At 38.5% G+C, this 20,912-nt stretch overlaps 1 protein-coding gene, 1 long non-coding RNA gene and 1 pseudogene across 2 annotated transcripts; 1 reads left to right on the forward strand and 2 right to left on the reverse strand.

Moving 5' to 3' along the window:
* Positions 1 to 11,902: 11,902 nt before the first annotated feature.
* Positions 11,903 to 13,660, forward strand: bloc1s5 (biogenesis of lysosomal organelles complex 1 subunit 5). The gene is made up of 5 exons (XM_023326550.1): positions 11,903 to 12,203; positions 12,454 to 12,536; positions 12,692 to 12,821; positions 12,919 to 12,977; positions 13,109 to 13,660. Exons 1-5 carry the CDS (start codon positions 12,182 to 12,184, stop codon positions 13,277 to 13,279), a joined length of 465 nt encoding a protein of 154 aa, XP_023182318.1. The 5' UTR covers positions 11,903 to 12,181; the 3' UTR covers positions 13,280 to 13,660.
* A 965-nt stretch (positions 13,661 to 14,625) lies between these two features.
* Positions 14,626 to 17,036, reverse strand: LOC102217995 (annotated as a pseudogene).
* An 857-nt stretch (positions 17,037 to 17,893) lies between these two features.
* LOC111606260 lies at positions 17,894 to 19,014 on the reverse strand. Its single transcript, XR_002752003.1, has 3 exons — positions 18,817 to 19,014; positions 18,470 to 18,554; positions 17,894 to 18,276 (listed from the first exon to the last, which is right to left on the reverse strand). It is a non-coding gene; the product is annotated as an uncharacterized LOC111606260 (long non-coding RNA).
* Between the last annotated feature and the right edge of the window lie 1,898 nt (positions 19,015 to 20,912).

Raw genomic sequence — 20,912 nt, forward strand, 5'->3', positions numbered from 1 at the left:
CTCAACAATAGGCCCCAGTGTGCTGCATTTAGCTTCGGGACGGGCCACACGCTCCCAAACAGAGACGGAAACGAACGGAATCGTATAAATAAATATATATATATCCGATTTGAGTTTTGTTTTTTTTTTTTTCTCTGTTAAACACAAACACCATGGCCATTGTGTGGTCTAACAGAGACATATGCATTCCCACAAACACAGATACACACAGATACACACAAACACTCTCAGGTCATACCCAGAGGGAGGGAAACTTTGCCTTCTTTACAGCACTGGTGGACTCCCCTTGTGACTTTCACAGCTGTCATACTCCTCTTTACAGCTTTCATTCATCCACTAACCTAAGGGACAGGAGCATGTGATGATGCCTCACCACAAACACACACACGCCCGCGCCCGCACGCGCACACACATCAAGATCCTCACAAACACACTTATTGATGTGCACGCAACCACAAAATTACAGTTAATCGCACAATCAACAAAAAAAATAAGCTCATTTTGGCCAAGCATTGGCGCATTGGTTACACTGAGCGCTCTTTGTCTTAATGATGTTTCACACTCTGATCTGCATCACTAATGATACGGACCGAGTCTCGTCAAACACCAGAAAATGTGCAAAACTTTCTCTGCCCGCTATGATCTCTGTAATGGAAATTAGATCAGCTTCGTCTGAGCGAAACCCTTGTGTGCCTGACATTTGTTTTTTGTAAATAAAGGCACGTCAAAGAAGAAAGAGCCCCTTCAAATGCTTTAAACCATCGCTTTATTCAGTGTGACACAAAAATATGATAATGTCACCTTTCCACAAGGCTATTCTTTAGAAAAACTTCCCCTCTCCTGCCAGACTGACACCACCGTCTTCGGCGCTTCAGCTGGCAAGTGTAACACACACACAACACAGAAATGAAAATGTCCCCTCCGTCCGCAGCGTCTCTATAAAGCAGATGAGCGTCATTTTTTTTTTTTTTTGGTCTTTTCTTTTTTCATCGCCGTAGCCAGAAGTGCCACGCACCCCCGCCAGTTGGCTTTTGTGCTTTTTTTAAGTGACACAGTGTGAAAGACCCTGCCCGCAAACCCTCCATTACAATCATATTGGTATCCCTCTCAACTTTGTTCCTGTGGGCGACGGCGCTGTCAAGACTGGCTGAAGTTTAGTCAAAGACATTAAGAGAGCACCTCCAGCGACAAACATCGGCACAGAGAGGAGAGAAGAAGAGATCGGAGACGAAGGCGATTCAGAGCTGTGTTAGAGTCTTAATCCATATCTTTTATCTTGTTCAAAGATGACCGGAGCAGCAGCTCCTCTCCTTCCTATCAACCTGTTATTGTTTGTCATCAATAAAAGGATTTCTATAAATCTTTGTGTAAGAGGGATTTATAAGCCTTAAACCTTTGTCGCCTTTGTTTAGGTCCAGTGACTTATATGCAATTTTATTTGGGAAAATGCACAAAGTACCATATTACATAGAAACATTGAATCCATGCTTGGTATAGCTACCTTTCTTGTGGTTACAGGAGCAGATGATTTGAGGCATGTCTCTCCCAGCTCTACGCATTTAGAGAGGGAAGTGTTGGCACCTTTTTCTTTGCGAAATACCTCAAAGTTAGTCAAATTGGATGGGATGTGAACAACAGTTTTCAGGTCTTGCCACAAGTTCTTCATTGGATCTAGGTTGCTGGCGTAATTTGTGGACATGCTTCAAAGAGCACCTCCAGGGACAAACATCGGCACAGAGAGGAGAGAAGAAGAGATAGGAGACGAAGGTGCCTTCAGACAATCCAGACGATTCAGAAACAAATTCACGGCCCGGGGGCCCAAATCTGGCCCGCCGTAGCTTTTTATGTGGCCCTTTAGTCTCCCTATTAAATCAATAAGTTCTTTCAGTTTTTCACAAATCTGGAAAATTCACACAAAATCAACAAATCTCCACATTTTTATTTCTGATTTTACTGCATATTTTCTCAAAGTTGGTCAAAATCATTGAGTTTAAGTGACTACAGCCTTAACTGATGTCACGTTGTAGTCCGTAATTGATACGGAACGTAATAAAAAGTCACATTTAACATCATACATTAGCGCAAATATGAATATTCCTTACAAACATTTCTAAATTGGTGCCATAAATTCATGCACACCTTTTGTGTCCGTAAAGTATTTTAATCATCACGCAGTTTGTGGAACAGTTTGATGGATCTGCTGAGGTAAATTTGATGTTTTTCAAATATATTTATTGATCAAAAACCAACTTTAAAACTACAACTTGTTCCATTTCAAAAACTTTGCAAGCTTAATGAAGTTCTGACAGACCAGACCAGACCAGACCACGCTCACAGCCACACGCCGACACTGGAGAGTGACAACTTCTGCCTGCAGGTTGGGGGCAGGGGGTTTCCATTTCTCACTGTTGGTGGTCATCAGCACTAAACTCCTGTCAGCTTCCATCTAACACCCTAAAACACACACTGTGCTGTCTTAAGGCAGAACAGACTCACCAACGTGTCTCACCAGGAGACTTTGCTGCTTGTGGCTCTCCATACCTCTCTGCTGTTGTCCTTGTAACCTCATACACAGATAAACCGCTGCGGCTGTTAACATGTCAGCATTGCAGAAAAAGATTCCAACCATGAAGCAGCTAAAACGTTCAGATTCTTGAAAATTTGCATGTTCTGTCACTTTACAACAATAAACTTTCCTGTATTTTATTAGGATTTTTTTTGTCATAAAAGAATAAATGATATGGAATATGTTTCATTTTAAAAATTCTTTAAAATCTGAACCTGACCCCAATAGGGACAAGGACGTATAGAAAATGGATGGAGGGGATGGATGGATGGATGGATGGATGGATGGATGGATGGATAAAAACCTGAAAATTGTGGCATACATATAAATTAAACCCCTTTTAATCTGATACCCTAAAGTAAAATCCATTTCATTCGCCGTTCTAGTAGATAGAGTCCACTTGTGAGCAATACAATATCAGTATAAGCGCAGCTGTTATGTGAAAAACGTCTCAGAGTTTTTTTTTATCAAAGAACATTAGTGACCAAACAGCATCATGAAGACCAAGGAACGCCGCCAACAGATCAGGTATGAATTTAAGGAGAAATTTAAAGCTGAGTTAGGTCAGGTTATAATCTAACTGCATAAAAAACTTTGCTAAAGAAAGTTCTATGTAGGAGGCAGAAGAAGTGTGTGGAAGATGGATCATCCATCCATCCATCCGTCAGTCTGTCCATCCATCCATGCCTTAGTAGGGTTCAGTAACTATTTCCATTGGTTACTGGGTGAAAAGCTAACCACTGAACAGATTGCCACTCCATCCAATGCTAGCATAATAACAAACAGCCTTGCACTCACTCATACCGAAGGTTAGTTAAGGGAGATTCCAGAGGGAAACTGGATTACCAGGTGGGACAGCACAGAGGTCTTCACCAAGGATGCAGCATTGTTTTATGGGAATGCTTTTCTTCAGCGAAATACAGGGTAGTCCTACAATGACTTGTTGCTTTGTATTGAGCCGTCTCAACCGAATTTTGTGTTCGCAGCATAACAAAACGAGAAAAGACTTAAGATGTGTGAAAACCTTTCCTTTTCTTACAGTTGTTTACTTATTTGTGCCATTTGGTTTGTACCCAAAAGGCCGAACTGATACAGACGTCTCGTCTCGTTTTGCCTTAGAAAATTGGGAGTCTAATCTTCCCAGCCTGTCAACAAGGTGCCCTTATTTTCCTAAAACATTCAACAGTTGTTTCAAGTCTCACTTCTCGAACAAGTTTATCTTAATAACCTCCCATGACGTTAAGTTTTCACCGAGGAAACATTTACAGTTTTCTCTTGGCGTCACCTTTGATCGGACGTCCACAGCTGTCTTAACAACTGGGACAAGAAGCGACGGCTGGGGGGGGAGATAAAAAGTCTTGGTGGAAATGCTGTTCCCCTCCAACATAGTACATCTCTCCCAGGTGACTGCTTAGCACTGGCAGTAATTGAAATCTCGCCCCTGGCGCCTTGCATATGAAGCTGCACGAGTGTGTGTGAATTCAAGATCGGAGCATGTGGGGGTGTGTGAATTTGTCTCAAACCAGGAATGTATGTATACATACATACATTCATGCATGTGTGTGTACTTGCTTGTTTGTTGTTGGAACACCATGGGAGAGTGTGGTCATTACTGTGACTGGTGTGTTCCCTGCGTCTCGGTGTCAGCGTCACCTTTTCTTTCTGGGTTTTTTATTTTTTTGTGGAACTTTTAACTATTTTTTCCCGAACACGAGGACGAATTAACAACATGTTTTAAACGCACCTTCCCCTTACCCTCCCCCGCCCCCCTCTTTTTTTGCTCTTCCACGACGAGGGGCCAAATCTCTTCAGCATTTCCAGCCCTGTGAGCTAATTTGACAGCTCACGGGGGTGACGCTGATTCCACTTCGCAGAGACAGGTACCCTAGGGCTAGCCAGCTGGATCGCAGCGGATGCTTACAGATTTGGCTTTAGCTTCATGCTGGGTGTCATCTGTCTCTTTGGTCTGGCGCGGGATAATTTTTGCGTGCGTGCATGCGTGTGTGTGTGTGTGTGTATGCGTGTCCGCCCTGACATCATGTGCCTGAGCAGTTTGTGCCTGGCAGGCCTTGTCTGTCCAGGTTGGCCATCAAACACAGCCAGCATGGCCCTAATCTGACGAGGCACCGCTCCAAACATGCCACAGCAGCTCGGGAAGCGTGTGTGTGCGCGTGTCTTTGGGTGTGTGTGGGGGTGTGCATGCGAGTGTGACCCCCCAGGGCTGAGCCCCTTTTTTTCCCCCTACACTTCTTGCCTTTCTCCTCCTCTGCTCACTGACCCCCCCCCCCCACACACACACACATGCACGCTCAAAGTGGAGTAAAACTTCAACAACCATCATGTGGCACTCGGTCGATTCTCCTCCTTAACCTCTCACTCTCGAGCTTCACTTCTAGACAGGTAGCTGTGCGTCAGTGCGCATGTTTGTGTGTCATTCCAGCCCATGGGTGTGTGTTAGAAATGCCCCAGCTTGGAGACGTGTTTTTTTTGTTGTTTTTTTTTCCAACGGCAACAAAAAATCGAGACGTCCACGTCCGGTGCGGCTGTCGTACTGCATCTGCCGCTTTGATTGTGGCCGTTTTGCGTGGAGTTCTGCTTCAACAGGTCCCACGACCCTCCTCCAGCCTGTTGCCTCACACAACCGCCACCTAAAAAACGAGGCAGTTGTTCTCACAGGAAAGAGCAGAACGGAGAGACGGTCCTTCTTCGGAGACAGGGCGATCTCATTGCCATTAAGCTCTAGAGCGAGGCTAAAAATGGCAGCAGGAGCCCACTGCAAATACTAATCGCAGCCGACGCGCTGGCCTCGCCCCGTAGGGACGCAGTTTGCCAGATCTCCCTGGAAACATGGGAGCTCGTCTCCAGATGGAAGGAGGAAGGACAGTAGCTGTGAGATACCACGAGGTTCATTCAGTCTTTCAGCAAAGCGGACATTATTTATTCACTGAAAAGTGCAGAATTGCAGTTGCATCCATTTTCAGGATCGTAGGTCATCTGACTTCAATACTGATCTAAAATTGCAAGACTTTGCTGCAAAAAGCACAAAATCTTACCAAATATTTTTGGTCTAGATTCTTGAGTAAATATCTTAGCACTCTTGAAAAAGGACTTAAGTAACTTACAAGTAACTTTTCAGCAAGACACAGGAGCATGTTTTAATTCAATAACTCCTTAATATTGTTCTACTGACAGATATTTTTCCTAATAATAGGGAAAAATGTCTTGATATAATATAATCTGCCAGTGGAATTAGTACTTCTTAAGCAATATTACGGAATTATTTACTTTAAACAAGCTCCTACATAGTGCTGAAAAAAACAAACGTGAGATAGTTTTTTTTTTCTTATTTCAAGCTTGCACGTGAAACTAGACCAAATACAGTAGGTAGGATTTTGTGTTTTTACAGTGTTGGAACCCACTCAGTATCACTACTCCAAACAAGAATAGTCTTAATGCCCTCTACTCTTTGCTTTTCTTTTTTTTATATACGTATATAGTTTCTTCTTATGCCCTTTCTCATCCTCTTCCTTGCTATGGAGAGTCCTCAGCACCGTTCGTCCTTCAGGCAGGGTTACATGAGAGGGGTAGCACCCAGAAGAGTGACCAGCTTCACATCCAGGCTGAAATGTTGAATGAAATGAGAAACTGGACAGGGAAAGAGAGAAAGCGAGAGAAGGGCAAATGCAGGTAGGCGGGCTGCTGGGCAGCAGGTCATCTCCTCCTGCCCCATCTCCCCTCCAGCCTGCCGGCTGAGTTTCCTCCCCTCATCACTGCCTCCCCCACCTGTTCAGAGCCGCTGTACAGTCAGTGTCGCTCAGCGTGTTGTGAACACAAAGCAGAGGGCCCTACGGCCCACTTTCTGAACCTCGGTGTCAAGAGCCGAGCTGAGAAAGCGAGCGATAGGGAGACGGAGAGAGCAAACATGAGAGGAAAAGAGGACGGAGAGGAGCTAAATGCAGAATAATTATACCCGGTGGGTAAAACGAGCACCGTTCTTACAGGGGCCAGTGTGGTCGGGGGCCGAGGAGGCAGCAGCGTCACCGGGGCGAGCTCGCGGGGCCAGTGGGCACGATGGTAAACCACACTCAGAGATGTCCCGCTGCACCGCTCAAGCGCCGTTGGTGGGAGTGCTGCAGGAGATCACGCGGACGCCGCCGCCGAGTGTGTACTCACGAGGGGCCAAACTCGGCTAGTTCTGGTCCTACAATGCGCCGTATGGATACGTGAATGTGAATTCACAAAGAGAGAGAGAGAGAGAGTTCAGAGAAAAGAGCAGAGAAACAACTACACATTTCTGTGTTAAACAATTGAAATTAAGGAAGAGCAATTAAAAATAACCCCCAAAGTTTTCTGTTCACATATCAAAGGCTTCAATGTTTATTAAAGTCTATGCAAAATGGGATCTTCTTCATCGATTCACTTGCATTTGAAGTGCATGGGCACTTGAGGAAACAAAAACACGTTAGAGGAGTAAATTATGAAGTCTTAATATTTGTATTGCATTATTGCCTGTTTTATTAGAAATGTTGAATTAAGCTTAATCTGATCTGATCCTACAGAACATCTACTGCAGCAGAGCAGAGGGATTATCTTGTTATGAAAAGCCTAAGCTATGAGCTGAACTAAACTGAGAGCAGCGACTGGAAAAAAAAGAGAAAAAAAAAACTGCATTACTAAAATAAAGCCTGGCATTTATTTCAGGTCTTTACAAGGCTATAACTTTGAGAACGCTGATTTCTGGGAGAGTGTCCCAGAATGCCTCAGTGGAGTGTGCAGGGGTGTCAAATAAGAAAACAGAATTCACTTAATAGACTTGTGAGACTGAAGCTCGGCGAAACACGATCCGCTGCCGTGCAACGAGCTTCTGCATGCAAAATTACAGTCACAACATCAGAGTGCTCGCACATAATTATGGAGGGGGACAAATATGTGTGTTATGATGATGTTGGCGAGGCGTTCCCACTTCTGTAAAGCTGCAATAATCCCAACTCTGCATTTTTCAAACATTTTAAATGTACCACATCCAACATCAACAGAAGGTTTTATGGATGCTAAAATGGATTTGAATGTAAAAGATGAAGCAAAAATGTACTTTTTGGCCAGTAAGCAAAGTGCTGTGGGGATTAAAACTCACACTTCATGTCAAGCTGAGGATAATACGCCCATCAGGAAACACGGTGTTGGCAGCATCATGCTGTTAGAATGCTTTGTTTCAGCTGATGGATGTCCCATTTAATATGCTTGAAATTGCAACTTATGAAACGTCTAAATTTGGTGGCCCTATTGAAAATTACTCATGTGATATTCAAAACAAAATAAAAGAATTAAAAAAATAAAATACTTCCAAGTAATATTCAAAATTTATTCAAGAATACATAGGTGTGACCTGACAGGGAAATGTAATTTAAAGCAGAATTTTTTAAATGTATGTGCATATCAGAATAGTCCAGACAAAGAAATTAAGCAAAGAAAAAAAGTTGTTTTTTTTTCAAGTATATAAAAAAGAAGTGCATAATTAATATGTATATGAATGAGTTTTGATAAAATAAGTTATTTTATCTGTTCATTTGTATTAAAATGTGTGAATATAAATAGGGCTCTGATATGTAGGTGACTTGGGAGCAAATTTGCATCTGTATAGGTATGGAATTACCATTTTGATTAATAAATTGCATATAAAGTCAGGTGCAGGAGTGGATAAGCATTGAAAAATAGTCATACAGTTATACATTTAAAGTTGCCCTGCAGCATTTCAAGAGGACAGGCTGCGAATCTGTGGAGGAAGCTAAAGATTAAGGTTTTGGGAAGAAAAAAGACTTTCCTGGCGTGAAGACTTGGAGCTCCTCTGCAAAGGTAAACAGAGGTGAAGAGAGGAAGCAAAAACTGGACTCAAATGAGAGTAGCACTACTGCAGCATATTTCCATGCATGTAGAAGTAAAAAGTAGTTGTCCAAGAAACTACTCAAGTTAGAGTAAAAAATATATATATTCTGCGAAAAGTCGACTCATTGACTATCATACAAATCATAAGATGTGAAGGTCAGTATCCAATAACCAATTTGAGCAGAAGAAAAACATGTTTTTAAATCTCGGTTTTCTACAAAGTAAAGGTTTGAAACAAATATTACCAAAGAGCAGCAAAGTACTGAGGTATCTAGTGTTTGCTGCCCATTCACTTGAGAACCAAGTGGCACAACAGGCTCAGCAGATAGTAGAGAAAATAACATGAAAGCGCCAAAGCTGGTGTAAAAAGGTTTCTCATTCAATACAGTAACTAGAAGTGGGTATTGCAGCCAGAAATTGCTCTCAAATGAAAATGGAGTTTCTTCAAAATAACAATACTCAAGTACAAAGGGCAGTGCAGTAAAACTACGCCTCAAAGACTTTTCTACTAAATATTGAGAAGGGTTTAAGTGATTTTCAACATGTGATTTTAATAAGATGCAAAATAATTTGCAAAACTTAAAGTTTCTCAGAGTTGATGTTGTTTTTTTGTTTTTGTTTTTTTTGGCAGTGTCACATCTCATTTCCAGTCAAAAACAGAACTTCCAGAATGGATAACATTTATACATCTAAATTTGCAAGGGATATAAGCATTTTGTGCTACCATGATATAGATATGAAGTAATATACGGGAGTGATTTATAGTTTCAGAGTTTTCCCAATTTGTTGAGTTGCAAACTGTATGTTGGACCTTAATGTGAATACGATAATCAATGGTGTGTTCAACAAGCCCCGCTAACAGTTTCGCATCTTATCTGAATGTTTTTAATTTTGCCCTCCAGGATCATGAATAAACAAAACGAGAGAATGATGCACATTCCCGCCAGGGAGGCCTTTGCTGGTTCTGACATGTTTTCTTGTCAGAGTTCCTCTCGTGCTTTTCACGCAGACCCCGGGCTGCAGCGCAGTACTCGCTTTTATCCCTCGGCTACTGATCAATCACTTAATCTCTTTAATAGGCCCCAATCAAAACTAATGGTGCATGTAATAAGTGTTTAACTAAACAAATGTGGACAGTAAAGAGGGGGGACTTAAGTGGAATCTTAATGATTTTCTCCTAACTGAGCATGACAGTTCAAATGAATATGGGGCTTACAAGCAAACTTTTGACAACTAATATGTAACGTTTGCCCCCAACTATGCCTCTTCTCACTCTGACTGAGTGAGTTTGTTCTCGCCAAGAATGATCTGCTTATAAATACATTTATTCCAAAATATTTGCATGCCACGGAGTGCAGCAAGTGTTTGCTAAACCAAGATAAACCGCACAGATTTTTTTGAACACCAACGGATTCAGAGCGACTGATGGGTTTAGTGCCATCTTGTGGGGGGGGGGGGGGGGGGGGGGGGGGGGGAATGAAGACATTTTCCTAAACTGAGCCGTTTTATAGTCACAAATGTTCCTGGACTACAAATTGATCACTAGCTGACTTATGATAGTCTTTTAGCAATGAGCAATGAATGATCATCTGTGTGTTTTAGCTTTATCAAAGTGATGTGCCACTTGTCTATGGGATAGTCCCACTGCAAAGCAAAAATGCACAAACAGATCTGAAAACTTGCACAAATTTCATGCTTGAGAGGTTATTGACTGCAACAAAACATTGAGCACAATGCAATTAAGAATAATGCAGAACTAGTGGTGAACACTATTTTTGTTTTAAATTAAAAATAAGAGTGAAAATGTCTAAATCTTTCCAAAACGCTTTGTCATAATTTTATCTAAACTATAGTGTCATTTTAAATGTTGTGTGAAAACTTTGCAAGTGTGGAGGCATAAAGGTAATCCAGTTTGCTGAAGGTTGTTAAAAAAAAAGTCCAGTAATGAAGGGGCCTATATACAGAAAACTGAAAAAACAAAAATGTACCCAATGATGCAGCTGTTTGAAGTAACAATAGTTTATGTAAATGTTGTATTAAAACAGCACTACCTTAACAAGAGTGATAGATGGCTCTCCTTTAAATTATGCGCCATGACTGTCTGTGGTTATCAGCCAGAAATATTTCCTAACAGCTAAATTTGTCTTGTAAGAGAAGTAAGGTTGCGCCGCTTTTCTTTCAGCCAGCTGACCTGCAGGGACCAGCGACAAGGGAGACGGAGTGTCAGCGCTGTCTCGCTCTATTAGCCATTCTCATAAAACGGACTTTAAAGTTTACAAACAGTATGATGGAAATGTAAAGGTCATAAAAAATAATCACTAAAACTGTTTAAGATACACTGTTATTATACTGCATTTCAGCAGGGAAGTAATGTGACAGTATGAGTTTTTAAAAGCGATGCCACACTCAACAAAAGAGCAACACTGACATCTACTGTCATAAAGAAAGCACACAAACATTAAAATCACTTGTCTGCGTTGGTTCTTAAGGGTTTAACAGACAGTTGCACTATTTAAGATACACACAGTTATATTGTTATACTGGTGGATTTGGAAAGCTTTCTCACTTAAGGGAAATTACAATTTCAATACTGTATTTTGCTTGAGTTGTCATTGTTGACAACGACATTTGTTGATTTAAAAATGTGTGTAATATAAACCAAAGGTAGAAAAAACATCCCAGGGTGTATCTTTTACAATAATGTATTTTGTATTGGGGGAAAAAAACAACAAAAAAAAAACTTTGTAGAAAAATAAATAAAGTTAGAAGATGTTAAAACCAATAATAATTCTAATAAAATTCACACAGATTTTGGTTAATTGTAATATTATTATTTGTTAATGTTGCTATGTATAGTTTTTAAAATTATTTTTGTTATATTTATCATTTATATTGAAATATTTATACTAACAATTTATTCAATTGGATAGGGCCATATTGTGGGTGATTATAGGCCAAGCTGAAAAAGGACCAAATATGGACAGGAGCTCAAAGCAAAGGTGTAAAAATCCACCTTTTATTTGTTTTAGTTTGCCTATACATTATCAGACTTGTATAGCCATTGAACAAATCACCACATAGTTTATAGTCACAGATATCTCTTAAATCAAGACTGGACTCAAACATGTAAAGGAAAAGATCAAGTAATAAAATACTCTATTGGTCAAAGGACTGACGCTTTAGAAGTGAAGTTCATATAGTCTGATTGTTGCTTTCAACTTCGGAGCAACACTGACATCTAGCGTCAGACATGCAGAACTGACACACGACATTACTTGCACAAATTTACACATTAAAGAAAATAAATTAAAATTTTACTGCGTTGAAGACGTAACATATTTTTTAATAAGAATTTGATTTGTCATATTCAGACACATGTAAAACAATTAACCACGAATGGGGGAGCGACTGAACCCGGATGCAACAACTTTTTTCGATCCGTCACCCGGAAGTAGTAGAAGTGTTTACAATTTGAGTCAGCTGACTTCCTTTCACCTGACTGATATCAGCTTGTAATATGTTCCTGCAGCTATTTATGATACATAAAGGGCTTCCTTTAGTTACATATAATCTGTACTGAGTTTCTGCCTTCTTCACTCTGACTGAAATCCTTAAATCAGCACGATATCCAGTTTAGAAGCTGCTACATTAGCAGTTTGTTTAGCTAGCAACTGCTCTACAGAGACAAATATCAGGGTTTCATTTCCAAAGCAACATTCAGGAGGCTTTCTAATGATGGAGAAGATTGCTAAAGGTGAGTTATAGTCCTTCAGCTAATGTTTATGTCATTTCCTTTTCAAGACCGCACCAACTAATAAAGACCATACTTTATTAGTTGGGCTAAAAAAGCAGATAGATTGGATTTGCTAAAGCCAACCCTTTCTTTCTGTGATGTGTTTTCAGGATCCCACACATTGAAATACGTGTAATTTTGCTGTTTTCTTATATATATATGTATATATATATATATACAAGTAAACTGTATTTACTTGTTGATTCTGCAGATGTTGGTGACATCCAGTCCAGACTGTTGGACCACAGGCCTGTTATCAGTGCAGAAGTTCGCTACTTTGTCAGAGAGTTTGAGGTAATTTAACCATAACACTGATGCAGCCTTTCAAATGCTTATTAGTGGTCACAAATGTTAACACCGTTGTGCTTTTCACACAAATCATTTGGCTCATACACAGTAAAAATTAAACATATGGATATTGGTTTGTATTTTTCTCGGTGCCTCTTTAGGAGAAGCGAGGCCTGAGGGAGACTCGACTTTTGGAGAACCTGAATAAAACGGTGCAGGAGACAAATGAGCACATGGTGCCCGCTAACTTACAGGAAATGAGCCAGAAACTATCTGACATCAGTACGCGCTGTAAGTGACTTCCACATTATCATTTATAACTTGTTCTAATCACAGTGAATGTTTTGCAATTAAATGATTGTGAGTTGATCTCATTCTCTCTCCCCAGTGGAGGCTGCTAATCACATGGCAGACAGAGTCCAGCAGAGGGAGCTAGAGACCCAACAGGTAAAGAGGAACGATGATCACAACTTTGCAATGGATTGAGACGGTCTGACCTTATTGGTCAGTTCTGTTTTAAAATCAACACACAACTTTCTTGAAGTATTTACCAAAGTTTTATCATCGTAATCTTCCAGAGCTCCCAGCTGCAGGCGAACATGGAGAAATTGAAAGAGGACTGGGCGGAGTTTCTGAAGGAGCAGCAGAGACTAAAGGAAGAGGTGGATGAGGAGCATGCTAAGGCTGTTGGAGAAATCAGCACTCGCTTTAGTGAAAAGAAGAAGGACTTGGCACAACTTTCTCTCTGATCGCTTTTCTATTGTATCAACACTTTGTTAAACAAATGGCAAACAGTACAGCAAACTTGTTGTACTTAAAGCTGCCAGAAAAACAAGAGCTGGTGTTAATGAGCAGATGATCATATTTGAACTGCTATATATATGACATTTCAGCAATATGTGAAATACATCACTCTCTGTAAGACTTCTGATGATAGGTTGAGCTCAGGTTAACAGGAAGCTTAAATTTAGACCCTTCTGAGCACATAAATAATGTTACATGATTTCAGTTAAAAGTCTATGTAGAGCTAAACTATTTATAGATATTTTCCCCCTGATGCTGAATTTAGTTGGACCTTCTGTGTGAGAGAACAGTCCTCAATAAAATGCTTTTTTTATTGAATTGTAAAATGTATTGTATTCTCTATGTGAAAAAATACATTTTGTGTTGCTGTGTTTGGTGTTAAGACACATCTATAGTGTCACCATTTGCAGCATAATGCATTTGACTTGATATGATACAGTTTCAATATGACGTTAATAAAAGAAATGCATAGAATTAGAAATAAATTGTTTTATTAAAATCAGATAAAGCCAAAAGCTAAAACAAAATAAAACATGGGAATCAAAATATCAGGAAAATATAAGCAGTCATTACTTGAAAACAAAACCTGCTCACACATTTAATTTCTGTGGTCAGGATTAAATAGAAGCTGAAGCAGACTGTAAAAAGATTACAGACTTAAAAAAAATTATAATACAGCACATAACAAGCAGTTTTGTGGATTTCTTCATCTGGCTTTAGAAAAACTGAATATTATTTAAAAATTCACTGAGAAAGTGCTCAAGTTTCAGAGAGACGTTGTAAAACAAGAGTTATCCCTTTTTAAAATGTTATTTTGTTTCATTAAAAGGGTTTTTAGTCGTGTAGTTTTTGTTAAAGAATGAAACATGAAAACTTCTTCCACTATTATCTAAAATGGTGAGAAATGCAAAGAACTTACCAGGTTATGAAACAACAAAAGGCCTAAAATAGGAGCATAATCATTTTATGAAGGACAAAAAAACAAGTGAAATGGAGCATGAAGATGTTTGTCTTTTAAACTGAGACATTTTATAAAAAAAAAAATAATATATATATATATATATATATACACTGCTCAAAAAAATAAAGGGAACACTCAAATAACACATCCTAGATCTGAATGAAAGAAATATTCTCATTGAATACTTTGTTCTGTACAAAGTTCCATTTGCACAGCAGCAGGTGACATTGATTGTCAATCAGTGTTGCTTCCTAAGTGGACAGTTTGATTTCACAGAAGTTTGATTTACTTGGAGTTATATTGTGTTGTTTAAGTGTTCCATTTATTTTTTTGAGCAGTATATATACAGACATGCATGCATATGTACACATGTATGTTTTGATCCAACAACATGAGTTAGTTTTTCTTCACTTGAGCGTAGAGATCCTCTGAACGATCAGCAGACCCTTTGACCGAAGCGTACACCAACTCCTGCTGTCCACTGTCCTGCACTGAGACGGCGGAGGCTTCAGGTCTCCTCGGGAGGAAGCTCACTTCACCATAGTGGATTTCTTCATCTGGCTTTCTGTCTGACATTTGAACCTCCGTCTCTGTTTGAGTCTGTGGACAAATGACATACATGTTTCACACAGATGCAACCACAAACATAACACATGCAACTCACTACAGAGCTGCACATAAAAGGTGAATATTTACTCACCTGAGTCTGTTGTGGGTTTGGATGTTTGAACTTAAACCACCTATAAGACATTAGAGATCTGTGAGCATGATTCTGATATATTTCAGGAGACGATGAAAAGACACAAACTGATTTGAGGCAAATATTAGAGGATTAATGGATATATAAAATCACCAAAAGAAAGAAAAGTCTGGACAACTGTAGTTTCTTTTACAGAGAACAAGAGAGAGAGAATGGCTGTACACAAAAAGGGAAACAATTAACAAACAAAACTGTGGTGCTTTTACATCATTAAATATGACAAGTTCTAATTCACATTTAATTCATATCCCTGGTGTTCAACTCAAGCTCTATGTTCAGTAATAATACACAATGACAGAATCCTCAAATTTTATCAAATATATATTCTGCGGGAAATAGGTAGTAACTAAATACTAACACTGACTGAACTTAAAAATGTTCATCATGAATTCATCTAAAACACAACAATTGATGAGACTCACCAAACACAGATCACCAGGCAGATGAGCAAAATGACAATGATTGATGCAAGAAGTGCAATCCATAATGGAAATGCTGCAATAAAAGAAAAAACTAGATGAGTCCAAGGAAAGAAATTGGGATTTTAAAAGAGGAAGCGCAAGTTATATGGAGTTTTGTTGCAGAGAATTTTGGAGAAATGTAATAAATGGTTTCTATTGAATATATTTTACTACCAGTTATCAATTACCTTTATTGGTAACTAGGATCACAGGTGATCTGGTTTGACCCAGATCATTTGTGGCCACACAGTAATACTCTTCTCCCTCAGTGGCATTGAAGCTGTAAACTGGCCCCACAGACACATTCATGGCTCCATCTTTGCTGTTCCTGAACCAGGTGAAGCTGGGTGGAGGTTTGGCTCTGCTGGAGCAGCTCAGCTCCACCAGGTACCTGCTGACACCAAACCTGATGGACGGATGGATGCTAAAGTGTTTCTAGGAGCATCTGAGGAAAATGAGACACACATGAACTTTATTGATCAGAAACAGCTGAACCATGACCTGCTGACAGGATCACTTACATGAAACACTGAGAGTCACATTAGTCTCTGCTGTCTTGATTCCTCCATTCACAGGATATTTGGCAGAACAGCTGATGTTGTATCCATCATGTGTGTCTGACAGAGTGATGTTCTTCTGGATTTTAGTTGTAAAGGTTTCATCTGTGTTTTTCTCTGTTTGTCTGAGAGAGTCTTGTTGGAGATTCCAGGTGAGTTCAGGAGGTGATTGTGGACAGGGAGTGAAAGCTGAGCAGGTTACAGTGACAGACTGATGCTCCTTCAGATTTGTCAGATCAAGTTCAATTCTGGGTTTCTCAGGAGAATCTATAATTTCACATTAAAACATAAATAAATTAGCATAACACAATAAATATTATGTTGAATACTTTCCAGATTAAGCTGCAAAACAACATTTTTTGAATGAAGTAATGAGCATGTGATGAAAGATTTATTTTCCTAAGCAGAGAAATGTCACGTCATTTTGTGCTTTCTTGTGTCCCATCATCATGTGTTAAAATGTTGCTAACAACTTACTAAGTAAAACATTTATTAATTAATTTTTTTTAGATAATTGCCCAGGAATCACCCTATTACTGTACAGTTTACAGCCTCCATGTTATTTTTTTAATAATTTTTTTTTGTATGTTTCCTAAAACTCATGAGTTACTAAACAACTGACTGGTGATCAATTTCTATATTTGTCTTAAGACAAAACATTGCACACAAGTATTTAATATGTCAAACTTTGTATCTTGATAATAAAGAGCATCAACTGAGTACATATTTAGGACTCCAACAATTTATGTCATACCATGCTTTGTGTCAGAAATGAATGTACTTATGGACAAACTCACTATGTTTATCATTCTAAAGTATATAAGTAGGATCTGAATTTTAGATGAAGGGCTGCATAGTGGCGTAGTTGGTAGAGGTGTTGCCTTGCAGCAAGAAGTTCTTGGGTTCGCTTCCCTTCCCGGGGTCTTTCTGCATGGAGTTTGCATGTTCTCCCTGTACATGCATGTTGTCTCTCTGGGAACTCCGGCTTCCTCCCACAATCCTCCTAACATGACTGTTAGGGTAATTGGTCTCTCTAAATTCTCCCTCGGTGTCAGCATGGTTGTTAGTCCTGTCTATTTCTGTGACTACGACTGGGCGACCTGTCCAGGGTGACCCCGCCTTTTGCTTGGAACGTTAGCTGGAGATAGGCACCAGCACCCCTCCTGAACCCTCTAAGGGACAAGGGTGTACAGAAAATGGATGGATGAATATTAGATCATTGTCCTTTGCCAGCCTGCAGTGACCCTTGCTTGACCTGTGACCACCTGCCCAAAATGTTCCTGAGAGAAATCAGCTCACTCACATTTCCTTAATCAGAATCAAACTGTTTTTAAAGGTTTTTTTTAAAGTTTAAGAAACTGTAACACAAAACTATTGGATGGAAAAACTATTTGAAAACAAAATTTGGTTTGTTTTTGTTTTACTAAAAACAAACTGAACAAGCTTCTTTTATTTAAGGCATCTTTTCCAATCTGATTAAGTATTTACTTATGCATTAATATTTACTGCAGAGTAAATGTAAAATGGATGTGTGAAATCTGACTGCGAATTTGGTCTGAAATGATCAGAAGCACCAAAATAACGATTGGGTTTCATATAAAGTATAAAAAAACTAAATGACTCAAGGTCATACTTCAGAAGATTTTGTCTTTATGAACAAAAGCTAAAAATGTGTCTTCAGAATTAGATATTGCACCATAAACTATACTGAATTATAGAACATAAAATTAACATAAAATATAAACATAAACAGGTAAAGTGAAGGTTAATTAAATCAAAGTTGGAATCAATTTATTTGTATAACTTTGTAAGGTGTTTAGAGTAAAAGTCTTACCTTGACCTGTAATCTTTAAAGGAGTAGAACAACCTGTTCCTTTGTATTTATCCATCTCTATTCTGAGGAAATATTCCGTTTCTTGTGTTGTATTTATATCAGAAAACACAGTGGTGCAATTTTTCTCTTTTATGTTTCCAGTAATATTTATTTGATGGTTATTAAATCCCTGACTGATGTCAAAAATATCCTTATTACTTGGAATCCAAGCTGCAGAGGTTTGTTTTCCACTGTTAAAATCTTTTTCTGCTTGTTGAACTGTGAAGCTACATGGGACTTGCAAACAAGATCCACTCAGTGCTACCATGGACTTTGGTGTTGCAATGACAAAGGAAGGTGAATGACGACCACAATGATCAGCAAAGCCACCTGTAAAAACAAACTATAGATGAACATAAACTGGAGCAAAATCTGTCAGCAGAGAAAGTTCATGATCAACAAACTGCAGTTCAGCTGCACCAAATTACACAATGAATATTTAAACATTATCAGGATCAAATATTTGGACTAAAAAATAAACAAGTAATGCCCCTAACTACAAGGAGGTGAAGAAAGAGCTCACCTGAAAGAAAGAAGACACTCAGTAACATGTTGACTGTCAACATGTTCTCAGACAGACTGTGATAGTCCTTCATCTTCTCTCAGACCTAAAACAAGATGGAAACAAGTCAGTCAAACAAAACTAAGAAGTTTAGGTTACATTCTTGTGTGGAAAAGTTAAAATGTAATTTTAAATAAAGAAGGTAAACTTTATTATACCAGAATGTCAGAGAATTTGGACTTTGAAAATGATTTAAATCATTAAATCAAAACCTTTTCAAATGCAAAAATATTTAAGCACAAAGTGCTAATATATTTTTAAATCAGTAAAATTAAATAATAATAATAATTTCAGTAACATTTTCTTACCTTAAATTTAAAATTCTTCAGTTAAATCTAGTAAATCTTGAATTTCACTCCATCAGCAGCAGATCAAATAACCATCCACTCTGTTCAAAAGCTCCAGTCGTATAAAACCAACCAGCTGCATTTATTCTTCCTCCTTTTTTGAAAGAGGATGTCAGAACGTCTTCTGCTTGTGTGGCTCGTTTATTGTTCAAGACGTTTACAGTTCTTCCTTAAACTGTCTGCTCAAAGGTAGCCAGAGTGTTCATGCAATTTGCAGAGCTGGTTTCTAAGATTAAATAATTATATTTAGCTTAGCTTATCTTTGCACCTGAAAAATATATGTGCAAAAATAAAGCAGACTGTCAGACGTATCAGTATTTTGGTAAAGTCATCTGTTGGGAACCTTATAATAACTTGCACCTTGTCTTAGTTTACATGGAGATGTCAAGTTTCTGCTTTATTTAGTTTCTCCATCTTTTGAGAAACATTGCCAAACTAAGATCAATTGTCTCCCAATTTGAGCTGGAAATAATTTCATTTTGGTCGGGTTGGTTCAGTACACTATGCACATCTCAGGAGAGCCAACAAAGGCTGCAAGTTGTTCAGATGCTGATGCTGGGATTCTGACTACACAGTTTAACTTTTCACATGTGGCTCCATTCTCAATGCATCTACACTGGCTTCTGTTTGGCATTATTGTTTAAAATATTTCTGTCTCTAGGGTTTTTCCATTAGTTTGTTGTGAAGCACATTCTGATTTTTATACATTGAATGGTGCTATACAACCAAAGCTTTACTTCATTAAATAAAACAACAGTTTCTACAGGTTACAAGTGTCCAGGCTGTTGGTTACAGAGACAATAACCATGGAAACAAATGCTACACCTCCTCATTTAACAAGATTTAGAAATGAAATGAGGATCTTGCCGACCGAACCAAATAAACCAACTTCCTCTTTTTATTTCAAATGCTCCTCTTTTTCTCGGAACAATATACTCAGTTCACATGAAACCAATATGTGCTAAGCTAATTGTAAGTTATCAGATGTAGAAATGTGTAGCTTTGCATTAGCTTACACTTCCATCATTTGAACAACACGCAAGTCTATGAGCTATGAAGACACTTATTTTGATATTCTGCAAATTAACTGGACTTGCACTAAGTCAGAGCCTCAACAGTATGAAGAGAAGGCATTCTGCATGATAAACTGTAGAAATGTGAAATACAGTCACAGACATCAAAGTGACATTAAGACTGAAATACTAGAGGCTGCTGATGACACTAAAAGAAACCTGAATGATACAAATAGAACCAGGTACATTTGCTTTTGTTAAAGGAAAGTTTTATTTGTACATGAGAAAAATGTGAAGGCAGAAGGAGTCATAACTCTGCACCAGCAGCATTGCTGCTCAAACAGGAAAGTTAAACACAGAGTTTAGATTAATACACATTAAACGCATATCTTAATGACATATTTTTTATTTGTGATCCATTTTATGTATTATTCATATAAGGATAAAATAATTGTTAGGAATCAATAATACTTAAAGAAAAGTTACATTGTTATTATTATTATTATTATTATTATTATTATTATTATTATTATTATTATTATTATTATTGCTGGTCTTTAGGGTCAGAATGCTTTTCCAGTCAATAATAATTGATCATATTAATTAAAAACTGTTTGAATTGTCTGAAACTGGATTAAAGTGGTTCAGATGTTAGCTGGCAGACAAATACTAATTTGTGTCATTTTGTAATTTTTAACAAAATTAAGTGTTGCTGTTTCTCAAGGGTCCATTTTCAGACCATTTCATTCAGAATCAAAATGATCTTCTTGCCTGTAAATCATGTAGATGTAATCCAGATGTTGCAGCTCTGGATTACAGAGTGCTGCAACATCTCCCATAATGTTATGCTATATTTTTAGATTTAAAGAAAGCCTTCGACTCACACTATGTTCACTAACTTGAACTTTTCCACACATTGTCTAAATTGGTATGACTTGTGTTATATATATAGTAGGTGGAGGAAAATCTCCCTGCCAAAATGTTCTACTGTTGTTCTTCAAGCTTTGTTTCTCCTTACAACATCATTTGCTCTATTCATTAATA

The sequence above is a fragment of the Xiphophorus maculatus genome, chromosome 21 (assembly GCF_002775205.1).
Source record: "Xiphophorus maculatus strain JP 163 A chromosome 21, X_maculatus-5.0-male, whole genome shotgun sequence".
In the NCBI taxonomy this organism is placed as follows: Eukaryota; Metazoa; Chordata; class Actinopteri; order Cyprinodontiformes; family Poeciliidae; genus Xiphophorus; species Xiphophorus maculatus.

What these genes read in the sequence shown, in the direction of transcription:
- bloc1s5 (XM_023326550.1), top strand. Translation starts at nt 12,182, where the DNA reads ATGATGGAGAAGATTGCTAAAG. An exon ending in GATGGAGAAGATTGCTAAAG is followed by an intron (nt 12,204 to 12,453) that starts GTGAGTTATAGT and finishes TTGATTCTGCAG; the next exon opens with ATGTTGGTGACATCCAGTCC. An exon ending in ATCTGACATCAGTACGCGCT is followed by an intron (nt 12,822 to 12,918) that starts GTAAGTGACTTC and finishes CTCTCTCCCCAG; the next exon opens with TGGAGGCTGCTAATCACATG.